Below are 13,460 nucleotides of genomic sequence, written 5' to 3'. Positions count from 1 at the left end.
GACTATGATCAGTTAACTTGTAACAAGTTTAAGTTTAGAAGAAACAAATAAAAATTACCTGATTTAATACCGGAAGAGAATTGTCTGGTAAAAAACTGTTTCCCAGATGAGGGCTTTTACTGCTGTTCAAGGAATCGGTGCTAGGTGCTAAAGGAATTATTTCAAAAAACACACAGTGATTAAACTTCTGTAACGTGCAAAAAAAAGATTCAGAATAATTATTTCCAAATAATGTCAAAGGTAAACACAGAAAATGTAAAGTCAGCCCTGAAATCGTTGCTGAATAGTAAAATATTACCTAAATAATAGGTGAATCAATAAATTCAAACATGTGCTCCAGCCTGAAGTAAAAAAGAAACTGCACTGAAACAAGTAGCACTGGTTCATATAAATCTTCCAAATGACTTTTAAACATTTAAACACACCAAATACTTAATCTGTATTCACCCTACACGTATCCCATCAATGGCATACGTAGATGAAATAGATATTTCATATAAATACATATTTGAATACTTTGACACTTGAATACTCTACCTACCTGCTTGTACTGGAAAGGCATGTACTTGATGAGAAGGGCTAGGATTTGAAGTTATTGTTGGAAACGGCACCGAAAGCTGTGCATTGAGTAGCTGAAGCCGTTCCTTCTTAGCAGTCAGATTCTTTATCTGTTCTTCTAACCGCCTATTTTCAACCTGAAGCTGGTGTAATGATTTAAGCATTCCTAAAACTAAGATAAAAATGCATGTTATCTTTCACAACCACATTCAAAGCATGAATAACATCTTCATTTTGTTTAATTTCTGTATTACAATTTAATACTAGCATTAAGTCGTATCTGAAAATATAAGTAAAATTATTACTGAGAGATACATTTCAGAAATTTTACTTTAAGTGGAAAGGTTTAGGATCAATTTTGTGTAATTTGAAGTGCAGAAAAGGTATGTAGCAAGTGATAGTAATTTTGCAATGTATCTACACCCTGGCTTAAATACAGATGAAGTCACATCATTAGGGCTGACATTCATTTTAAGCAAACATCAGTACATGATAACTTACCCCCAAACCAGAATATGAAAATAGTATTTTAGTAACACAGTTTAATTGCATAGCTGGGAAAAATCTTTTTCAGCTACAGTATTAGAAATTTTAAACATTATCAAAACAGAAAAAGTTAGCAGAATGCATATTTGTCAAACAACACAGCCAACCAGCAACATTTATGTAAAAACAAGCAAGTTTGTTTAAAGGGAGTTTTTCTGCTTTAAAGCCCTGTACAGTGAATCACAAACTTACAGAAACAATGAAAAAAATGTCGTCCAACGTTAAGTTATCATGGCACACCTTGTGAGCAGGAGCTCTCATTTGCTTTGAGCGGCGATCTACAAATCACCCAGCAGGGAGCACTGTATGAGCACTGCAGTTACCACCCCTTTTTTTGCAGAAAAAGGGCATCATCATCCGTACTAAACCGATTTCTACCAAGCACAGTTTCCTGAAACTCCAATTTGGTTTCAGAACTTGGATTTCCCAACTAGTACTAGAGTATGACTGTAAAGCCACAGGGATAGCCTTTTTTTTTTTTTTTTTTTTTTTTAAATTCTAAATTGTATTTGTTTAACATGACCTCTGGGCCTACTACAGACATAAGTCTACTGGTATAGGCACATCTGGTCATTTCCCAAGGATTTAGCTTTTATCCCTCCTCTTCAAGAACATACAAAGGAACCCTCAGTGAGCCCAAATGAGATGCAATAAGACTTAGCTAAACCTGTCCTCCAGCTATCATGTTTAAAGGATTATCCCTGCATGAATTTCCTCACAATTAGCATTTTTGTCAGGATACCATTCATAAAAATACCAACTAGATACCACTTTACACTACCAATGAGAGGAATAATATGTTAAATAAAATACAAACACAAACCCTAACCTGCCATTAGAAAAAAAAATTTTAATGTATTCAATCATTGCTTTGATGCCGATATATTGTTGAATATGGAGATCCAAGTGATCTACACATCATTTATGCTTTTAACATATTTATTCTTCGTCTATTCCACTCTATCAAACGTAACTTGAGAAAATAATTATTTGCTTGCTTTGACAATTTCACAAGAAACGCAGAACATAATCAAGATATGAAAGCCCAGTAGGATACCTGCCTAACATTTGTAAATACTTTTTTAAAACAGCAACAGAATCAAAAACTGGAAAATGTAACAATAAAAAAAAAATATGCCGATTTCTATCACACAACATAAAGCAAACTGGCAAACTGTGCTATACTATTTACAGTAGCGGATTTAAGAATCCAGAATTCATTTCCAAACTCTGCAACCAACCAGCTGGATCTGCAAGTCACTTCCTCTTGCATGACACAATTTCCCCACCATAAAAATGCAGATAATTGTAGAGAACTCTTTTGTAACCTACTGAAGGCACGTGCTGCATTAAGAACTATGTTACAATTACACACTACAGTTATATTTCTATTCACAACAGAAAGTTTTTTTTTTTAAAAAAATTCTCAGCCAAGCACTGAATGGCAGTTCTGAATAACACAGTTAACAAAAGCAGTAATAAACAGAATGTGAGTACTTACTGTCACTAGGGGTGCCTTGCTCTAATAAAAACTGCTGTCCTTCACTCCATTGCCTCTCCAGAAGCTGTTCTATGCTGGCTGCTACTGGGGGCAAATTTTCCCCACAACTGTTCCCTGATTGATCATAGCGAATCTGCAAGCTGCTTACAGGGGATCTGTTGAAAATATTGCAATTTATTATTTAAAGAAAAGGATGGCAGGAAACGTATTAGTAAAAGGCTGTTGAAGTTTCTTACCTTGTATCAGCCCTTAGCACCTACGTATCTTACACTTCCAAGACTAAGTTAATTCATCAAAATCACTAAGAACTCCTGGTTCTCACTGCCAAGGCTTTAATAAAAGAAAGATGTAATATTTCACAGTGTGAGAATTTATACAGAGAAAGCACATAACCCCGTCTTCCATACAGACTAACGTAATACCTAACTGACAAACAGCATTGTATTAAATTACACAACACACACTTCTATAGCAGGAAACCACTGTATATGGATACACAGAGGACCTGCCTTTAAAAGGGAAGGTGGGGATGGATCTTCAAGCCTTCCCCAGAGAAAACTGGGAAAATAAAAACAATATATTAAAATCAGCACAGTAATGGTACTTCCACATAGAGATACCATATATAATTCCATTGCCTAACTTGTTCTAAAAAGAATCATGTAAAACCAGATTTTTGAGGGACTACATGAAAATATTCTTTTACAAGGGATGCAATGAAAGTTAAAGTTATCCTCTGCCTGTCCTGTGCACACTTTATATGCTTCCTTTTTTACTCATGATCACACATAGTACAAAGAATAATCCCTTTGCCACATGTCTTTTCTCATTCAGGAGAAAATTAAATATTCAGCACACAGCCCCTAAGAAAGCTGGGTACCCCTCAGGTCCTATATGAAGGCTGCTTCTGCACTGGATGGGGCAAAACTTAAACCTGTGCGCAAAACCAGATGCTCAGTGTATTTCTGACTCGGGATTCTGGTCTCATGTATGCATGGCTCTCTTCCTCATAAGGACCAACACCAAAGCCCACTAAAAGCTGATTGGTGTTTTTGTTTGGTTTGTTGCCTTTTTTTTTTTTTTAAATCACCTCCAGTGAGCTCAGATTTAGATTCTTATATATTCATTATTACTTTAAGTAACAACTGTTGGTGCCATCAAAAGGATAACAGCTGTACTGTTCTACAGGTTAGTTCTACAAACTAACCCACAAGACCACCACAGTCCCAGTACAGGACAACGTATAGTGCTCAGGAAATCAGTGTGTTAATTATGATTAGCGTAATAAGCAGTGGTCACAGCACATTAGCTACCTAATGACTGTCAAGCATTTTGTAGGCACCAGAGCAAAGCGATTTTTATGAGAAAAGGTTTTAAGTAGGTGACTTAAGAGCTCTGTAAGTATTTATAAATAATTTCTCTTTTGCATAAAGGATGAAAGAAGAAAAACACTTGTTAAAACAAAAAGCCCTGATGAATGACTAACCAGAGCAGCGTTTTTTGACAAGAGATGACAACTCAACTGCATTTAGCAGTTCAGCACAGACATGGCAAAAACAGCCTTAAAACTAGTTGTTTACATGATGTGCTGAAGCGATAAGAAGGAAGGTTTATGCGAAAACATTCTGAACAGATGTACTACACTCCACACAAACAACACACCTAAAAAATACAATGCAAGAAACCCCAACCAAACCAAAACCAGAAAGCAAATACAGAAAACCACCACACAACCCCCCAGCAACTTCTTTCTCTGTACACATGCTTTTGAAGGGCGCGTAACACTACTCTAACAGATTGTACCATTTGAATTATAAATCACAAACAAAATTCTTGTTGGGCTTAGGACTGTTGCCTATCAATTTCACAAAGATAGAAACAAAGCTACACATGCTGTATAACCTCTGCAATCCTTCAGTGAAAGCCTGTACAGGAGGAAAAAAAATAAAATCTAGATTTCCATGTATTGTAACATTAGTCAATCCACCCTCTTCCAGCTGAACCCCTAGCTCATCCATTAGGCATGACAGGGTTTCTGCATATGAGGGTGAATCCTTATTCCGAATAGTGTTTGATCATAGTTTCCGATAGGATTATAAATATGCTGTATGCGCAGGTCCCATGCTGTCACTGAGATGGGAATCCCTTGTTTCATGTTTGATACCTTGCTTACTTTCACAACTGTTTTGTGTTTAAGTTTGGGATACAGTTATTCATAGTCTTACAGTATTAATTGTAAGCAATACTGAATTTAGGTATAGGCATACATACGCATTTCAACGCAGGAATTGCGGAACACATTTTTAAATCTAAGGTTAAGTACGGGGTAAAAAAAGTTTGAGTGCTACCTTGGGAAAAGCAGCAATTCCTTTGCAAAAATGGAAAACAGCTTACATATACCAGGTATATTTATATTTCTCACATATATTAAAACTTTAAATATGACAAACATTCAACACTGTGGTTATATAGGGGTACAAAGATATAATAATATGAATCTGAAATGACCATACAGCTCACGAGTCATATATTTTCTCTGAAGAGCTGCAATCGGCTGCATCATCAATTGTTTCTGCAAGTGTATTTATTTTAAGCAACTATTTGAAAATTACATGGTTCTTTTGGAGAAGTGTGTTATTTATGAATCTTGTAAGCTTCAAAGGGAAGAGAGTCAGAACTTGAAGAAAAATAATTTGAATAGGTAAAGCAGCAGTTGCAAAGTTCTCAAGATAGCAGATTTTTCAAGTTAGCTTTTTATTCACTGTAAGCTCTATTTTAAGTAATCAGAGTTACTTATTTATTTAACTGGGGAAGGTGGAAAGTTACCTACACATTTCAGAAACATCAACATACGTGGCATCTTTTTATCGCACAAACCAGGGGTGAAATTTGCTGACTACTGAACTTAATTGAATGGGTAAGTTTTCTGATTTTTTTTTCCCTACTAGGTATTTCAGACTGCATTTTTCCATCTTTCAATTTTGGAACTACAGCAGTGATTTCTCCCACCCTCCCCCCATCCCCCATTCTCCCCCGCCTCTTTTGGCTTGTTTTTGAATAACTCTCCTGCCAGGCCAAAGCTATCTGCTCTTTGCAAAGTGATACAGCTTCCATACGCTGAAGGAAGCTCTGCAACTGTGGACTGAGGTGGCCTTTGTATTCTACAGTTCTCCTCTGCCATCCCCACCAAAACCAGCTGAAATTTGACCATGTTGTAAGTGCTGGACTATGTATACCCCGAACATACACTCCATAGAAGCATCATATTTAAGAAGTTTAGCTTCCCAAATGTTCTGCATAAGACAGCCTGAACACAACTATGGCTACCGCAAATCATACAGAGACCAGGCTTTTGCATATTACTAAGAAGGCATTAAAACCTTTAATTACCACAACACATATGCATAAGAGGACTACTTTTATATATAATCAAAAGTTCTGGAATTTCCTAGTTGTTGAGCATTTCCCTTTGCAAAATTCTCTTAACTTACTTGTCCGTATATATACGGACATGTTCCTTATTTATATAAAGGTTTATACACTAATGTAAATATATGTACTTATACTGAAAACACCGATTAAACTAATTCGTAAATTCTCCATTTATTGTTTTAGAAGCAATGCATATTGTAAAGCTTAAAAGCCAGTTCATGACTAGGTAATAACACCTAAATCTTATAATGGATATTCCCACCACATTCAACAAGAAGTCTTTTGATTAATTAAAGCATATAATACAAGATCAACAACACCAGGCATGGACATTAAATTATCTAATTTGGAGATATTTATTATAAATTACTGTAATAAACACATGCTTGAACAATCAAATTCATTGTTACAATGCTGCATCTGTGTAACGACCATTTTTTAGCTATCCTAAAATCCTTTTCAAGATAAAATCACCATGGTTAGTCCCTAAGTATAAAAAAAAATAAAAACACATTAATAACACTATAAAATCTAATTCATATGGTATCCAGTATGGAAAATAAAGCCCTTTTTAAGTTATTTTTTTTTTTAATACATGGAAAATATTACTGAAGTATTTAAAACACAATATTGGAATTTTAACAGCAAGTATTTTAAAACAAAATAAGGTGATAGAATTCTAGCAGAATTCTTACATCAAACTTCTGTAGTAAAGGTGAATTGCAGCAGAACAAAAAAGTACCTTTTTTTTCCTCAGAGCAAATTATTGTATATTTTGAAGTGGTGAGGGAAAGGGAAGAAAATATTTGTTTGAAAATTGTACTGATATTTATCTTCTCAGACCACCTTATTCCTGTGATCATTGTAGTCTTTAAGGCTACAGGATTTTGGAATTTTTGCAAATATGACTAAAAATATGATTATAGTAGCAAATCTGAGGAGGTAAGTAGTATATGTGCATTAAATGACAGATGAATCCTTCTAAAGCAAGTCTCTGTTTCTTAAGTAAAGTCCTTCATTAGTAAACCTAATTTCAGTTGATATAAAAGTAAGTTTCAGCACATTTTTAACGATCTGGACATATTTTTAGATGGGTATGTCTATATAAAAATAAATATATGTATACATGTGTATATATATCTCTAAATAGATACAGATATAGCTATACAGGCTTTTAAAACACTTATGTATTACTAGTAAAAAGACAGTGAAGTTTCCAAATCTTAAAACATTTCCTCTGCCTGCACTCTCCAATGTAAATAATGCTTACCGTGGTGAGAGACTTCCTCTGGGTGAACCTCCTCTGCCAACAAGGCTGCGGCTATTATCTCCGAGATCTTGATCTGCAGTGTAAATATTTCACAGCTGATAAATCGCCTTTTCTTAGATAAGAGTTTTAAAGCTGATGTAAATATTTTTAAAATACCTTAAATCTCAACTTCTACCTGTAGTTACTGCTGAAGAGTGAATACATAACTCGTTTAAGATTGCTGAACTGTAGCATGTAAGGTGTTGTCCTTACACATTTCTGAGGCTGTACCAGGCCATGGATTATGTTCACTTCTTTCTTTCCTTTCAGTTTTACAGCACAGAAGCGTGGTTTGCATTTGCAGTACCCTCCCCTCAGCCACTTTTAATTTCTACGGTGAAAGTAATGAATCACAGCTGTGGACAGCTAATCTGTATGCTTATCACAGCAAATCCTGATGCTCTGTATTTTTTTAACACTTTGCATCCCAAAACAACTCATAAAATATATAACGTATTAACTTACCGCTGCCATCTAACAAGCACACATTATTCTGCAAATTTACTGAAAACTTTATGAAAGCGTATAATTTACTAATTCCTATTTATAAGCAGAAGCATAGGGAAGTCCCTTGCTAAGAAGGTAGTAAAACAAACAAAAAAGGCCTCATTAAATATACGAAAACGTTTTGCTTGGAAGGACTCAAAAGGGTTATTTTCCCTATGGCCTCTCAATAAAATAACCCTATCTGCCCCCTTCAAGGTTGCCCTCCCCCTATTCTGAGTCAAGCGACCTCCGACCTCTTGGAGGGCAAAGACATGACTGATCCATTCTTGGTAAACTGCTAAACTCATTCCCTTCCCCCAAACAGGCATGACTACTACGACATGTCAACAAATCCTTACGGAGGGAATGAAACAAAGCAAAGCCAGCGGCTCATTAAAACTGTAGAGAGCCAACGGTACAAAATGCCAATCGGTAAATATTCACAAGATTATTAAATGCTGCAGAAGTTCTGTAACAGGATCTCTTTCACACGAAGTTGTATGTAATGCAATTTCATGAATTATGCAAATATAGGTTTAAACTATTCACGACAAAGCCCAGAGCTGTGTTACTCTCTTTGCAAAGAGCTCCGAACTGAACACATCAATCACAGAAGTCACAGGAGACATTGTTGCATTCCTGCCTGCTGATGGCTCTGCTTAAACATTTACATTTCAGACACACACACACACAAAAAAGGAAAAAAAAAAAAAAAAAAAAGAAGAAGAAAACCCGCCTGTTCTGCAGGACAACTGAGAATTTACTTCCCACACATAACAACTTTATACAGATATTTAGTAACCAGATGCTAAGCTGAGTTCAAAAATAAAATTTAACAATCTTCTAAAAAATACCGAAGTCTAAAGTTGCACATTTGTCACTAGCAGCGGGAAGCTTACCTGCTTGGCTGTTTTCAGACTGAGCTATAAGTGCTGCCATTGCCGAATTTGGATTCAGCCTATTGCCGTACATGTGGGATGGAGGCAGACTGAGAGAAGATCCAGGTAGGGTGCTTGCCTGCAAGAAACCAGTTAAAACTTGAATCCCTTTTTGAAAAGGGGGAGAAATGCTAAATATATTTTAAAGATGCCTTCCTATGGCATAATTATTAATTTTTCTAAGTGAATGCTTTTTAAAAACTGAATGTATTTAAAAGAAAAATATTATTTTCCATTTGTGAGTATGGAAATAGAATTGCAGTACTTTGAAAATATATTCGGTTTTAGAGTGTGCTTTACTTGTCATTGGCAAGATCTGCTAATAAAAAAAAACCCAAACTTAAAAAAAAAAAAAACCAACTGTTGCAAATAGTAGAAATACCTAAATTGCATTTTAAACAACCACCATGTAAGCAGGATGGGTAGATTCCTTGCAATCCTGAAGTATGCACTCAGTGCTAGGACTTAGTAGCATGGCGACCATGTGGTTATCCTACTAATTATTTAATCTTATTAAACCATTTACAAAATAAGGGCAGGTAGACAACAGATGTCTCACAAATGCTTGGGTTCCTTACATCACAAGCCGGCTGTGGAGGTCAAAAGGTCCAACTTTCAGCTCTATAGTTTAACTACACAGAGCCATATTTCCTTTGCTCGACTCGGTCATTAGTAAAACCTGCACACTATTTTGTTACTTCCTATTTTGATAGACTTGGAAGCCTGGTGTTTTTTTGTTTTGTTTTGTTTTTATTTTAAAGAACGCAAACAGCCATTACAAGTATGTTTTCTATACAATAGGGGGCTCGCCGAATCACAGCTTTGCCCTGACCCCATATAAGGAACTGTATTTTTGGCAGTTGGCCAGCTCTACTTATTGAAGAGCTCCCAAAGTTTGTGTTCATTCATGTTGCTAACCACAATTCTGAAGGTCTCTGCTGGGACTTGTGCCAAACAAGCGAAAATGAACCCTTAAACAGATGAAGCTAAGGAGGCTGGCCAAAATCTTGCATAATCCAACGCAATAAAAATACCTTCTTCCTTGGCTGCTTATGCCTTTTCCCTTTCGAAGAAAAGATTTGTGTCAAATGCTGAGTTGCAGAGACAGGCAATCAAAGAAAAAAAGGGCACAGCTGCTTATTAAAAAGGCATTTTCCTACCTGATAAAAAAATTATTTCAGAAAAAAAGAGGACTGCAATATTGGGTGGGGGAGGGGCGGGCAGGCAGGGAATCAAAGATACAACACCTGTGTGATCACTGGTGTTACAATTAATCTTTTAAGAAAATGTAAACAGCCTTTAGAAAGGAAACTTTTTTTAAAAAAACAAGGGGTGGGGGAAAGAAGGTGAACAGTAAGGAACTCAATTTGTGGCACATTTTGACATGTATAACTGCACACAAGAGACAGGGGAAACATACTGGTTATTACAGCAAAATATTACAGAGTATAAACTATGTCTCTGGAAAGAATCACACACTACCATTAAGTTTTGGCTTTCAGCCAACCTATTAAACTTGATGAATGGACTTTTATGAATTCACACAACTGTTTTCAATGATGCTTTATTTACTATATACTGGTGAGAAATTGTGCCCGATACTTACATTCTTCTACTGTCACAAAGTTAGAAAAAGCCACAAATAATTACTGACAATGATCAGGTTTTTTCACTTTGCAGTTTAAAGGTATGCGCAAGATTGCTATACAAGTAACCACAGTGCTACTTCAAATCTGGCTGATATTTCTGGTTTTTTAAAGAATTGCATGCCTTTAGTATAATAAGTCTGAATTAGTTGTAAGTCTTAAAAATAATGCAAGCATTTCCACCTACCGAAGTACAAAAGCTTCCAGAAATACCTTATGTATTAGTACTGTGACACTGATGAAGGCAGCAATACTGCACTGCTCCTGCTATTTTCCTTAATAAACAGGTATAGCGTGATTCTAACTCATATTGGTCACTAGCAACCTTCAGCGGTTTTCCTCTCAAAACCAAGATAAACTTCAAAAACAATGTAGATTTTTGTCAAGTTCTTTCACTGAAGAAACATTACAGAATAGAATATTACAAGATTCAACCACTATTTGTTTCCATATTTAAAAAACAAGACCAGTAAAATATAAATTTATATATACTTTATTTAAATAAATTGGTTGAGGTTATGAATTCTATTAATAGTTTGTACTTTTTTCTTTTAGGAAAACAAACACCAGGTCTCATTCCTGTTTAGTTTTAGTATACTTCTATGAAAGATTCCTCTTAATTCTATTAAGCATACTACTCACATTTTACACAGAAGCTGCTCTCATTCTGTGTAATTCACTGCAAGGCTGCTTAAAACTGCTATAGCAACCATATACTAATTTATGATGGCAGGGCAGCTGTAATCGGCAGGGAGAATACATGTTTATTTGACTGAAATATGCCCAAATAGCTTCAAGAACTTTCTAAAAGTATCTAAGTACCTTGAAAGGAGTTGCTAAAGTCTGTTGAGTAACCATCACATCACAAAACAAAAGACATCAAAGGAATTAAACAATGTTTGCTAAGTGGGTTGATATAACAGATCAAAAGACTTAGCATGATTTAAACAATATCCAAGAACTTGAGTTTTTTTTCACGAGTGGTGGTTCACCCTAAACTTAACCCCTCTTTATACTTTAAACTAATAGTAAAGGTGTCCCACAACAAGTTGGAACTACAAAAGTTCTAGTGCCATCATGTATCCTATGCAACTCAAAAGGAAAACGTCACATTAGTAAAATTGTTCAAGTAAGATGGAGGTAAATAAAAAAAAAAACCTTTAAATACTTTTTTTTAAATGGCAATGTAAAATGACAAGAATAACGATTTGCAAAGCTTTATTATGTATGTGACAACTTCATCTGACAGGAAAGTAGAGGAGGTGAAGGAGTGCTACATTATTTAAAGGTGAAATAGGAGCTTCACGTTTCACTCACAGTCGGAACAAGCTGTAGCAAGCATTTATTAAAAATGCGCAATCATCCTGTCAATACATATTAAGGTCACAGGACTGAAACATGTTCTAAAATGCAGAACTTTTAAAGCTGTAGTATTCTTTACTTAAACTGATTCTATTTAAACAGTCAACACAATACACAATCAAAATGTATGAACTAATAAAATAAAGAGACTGCTAAGTATTTGTTTTGAAAAGACAGCAAATTTTCCTGAAAAGATTTTAGGAGAAGGATTTAAGCCCATCTAGAGGTATACAATACACTGCTTTCATTTATGGCATGTTCAATAAATCAGTAAAGCAATAAGCAGCAGAGCAGCACTGAAGGAAGATACGCTGTAATTCACGAGTGTAATGCCTGAGTGCAATACGAATAAATGATTGATACTTGATTGATGCTTACAAACCACTTTCTCTACAGCAAGAAAGAAAGTGCAAGTGTATTCTTCTAATTGAAGAACTAGATTTGCAAGTTAACTAAACGTAACTCAAAAATAACCCCTGGAATATTTTAAATAGTTTTATATTTGTTTGCATTGCTCCAAAACTGTATTTTACTGTAACAGTATGGCTATAAAGTTTCCCAAGTTGACAAATAATTGCATTCATAACCGGACATTTACTTAAATTTCCAGGGAAACCAATTTCTTCGTTTCAGAAGTTACATGTTCTTTAAGAAAAAAAAAAAAAAAGAAAAAAAAAAAAAAGGGGGGGGGGAAATTAGACAGTACTTAGCTGTATACAATTAGATTAGGTCTCAAAAATTTGAGAACCTTTGAGCATGCCTATTCCCCTGTGCCTTTCAAGTTTTATGCTATGAAATATTTTCTGATAACAGGCCTCATTTCTGTCTCAGCTCCACACCAGTAAGGTTTTAATACTCAGCGTGTGATGAGAGATGAAACCAAGTGTGAACAACTTTCAGGTCCCATGAGTAGGCTGACTGTTGAAGCTGTCAGGTTCAATTGCATCATTCCACATTATTCAATGCCCCAAACTGCTCCCTAATTGTTAGGGGCTTAACATATTCAAAACCATTGTTTAGGCTAATGCTGAAATGCCTACAGTTGAGTTTCCATAAAGAAAGGGGAGGGATTTAATTGTAGTTAAACCATTACTGAACTCAATTCCTTTCATGATAGGACAACAAGGATGGCCTGAACGACCAATTCCAAGACAGCTTCTTAATCAGTTTATATCCAATCAACATCCATTTTCCCCTCTGCTTTAAAAATAGTCATTGCTATACTGTAGCTTTGCATTATAACAATGCTGTACAATTAGTGACAGACCACCTAATTGCCTACTTCAGCCAATATCTATTTGTGAACAATAATTTCAAAGCTTATTTTTATTTCTCTCTTAAAATAAAAATATACCATTGCTCCTGCACTGTCTACATCCCTTGGAGTACCAGATTGATGTGGTTGGGGTCATACCATTTACCAATCATACTAGGTCCTGTGACAGAAAGCACAAAACGACCGCTTGTGCTTACTGACACGAAGTAAGGAAATAAAGAGCGCTAGAAATCACCAGCAACTACTTCTTATGGCAAACTACTACTGAAAACAATATAAAAAATTTGATGCAGATGAAGTTTAAAGCTAGATTTTTCTACAAGCTCTTCTGCTACACTTCTGAGAGATGTTACTAATGCTTTCCATGCAATTGTCTAGCTTCATTAAATATGGAAGGAAATTAAAG

At 35.4% G+C, this 13,460-nt stretch overlaps 1 protein-coding gene across 9 annotated transcripts in view; it reads right to left on the bottom strand.

Annotated features, from left to right (window-relative positions):
- MLLT10 (MLLT10 histone lysine methyltransferase DOT1L cofactor) overlaps positions 1–13,460 on the bottom strand; it is a 137,745-nt gene that overhangs the window by 10,263 nt on the left and 114,022 nt on the right. For all 9 annotated transcript variants that reach the window (XM_064444772.1, XM_064444773.1, XM_064444771.1 and 6 more), the window contains 5 exons: positions 8,732–8,849; positions 7,308–7,380; positions 2,606–2,760; positions 542–730; positions 59–147 (listed from right to left, as the gene is read on the bottom strand). In XM_064444772.1, coding sequence (XP_064300842.1) covers positions 59–147; positions 542–730; positions 2,606–2,760; positions 7,308–7,380; positions 8,732–8,849 — 624 coding nt within the window. The remainder of the gene's footprint in view (positions 1–58; positions 148–541; positions 731–2,605; positions 2,761–7,307; positions 7,381–8,731; positions 8,850–13,460) is intronic.

Source organism: Phalacrocorax carbo, chromosome 2 (assembly GCF_963921805.1).
Source record: "Phalacrocorax carbo chromosome 2, bPhaCar2.1, whole genome shotgun sequence".
In the NCBI taxonomy this organism is placed as follows: Eukaryota; Metazoa; Chordata; class Aves; order Suliformes; family Phalacrocoracidae; genus Phalacrocorax; species Phalacrocorax carbo.
Note: the sequence above shows the minus strand (reverse complement) of the source record. Positions and strands in the feature narration are given on the sequence as shown.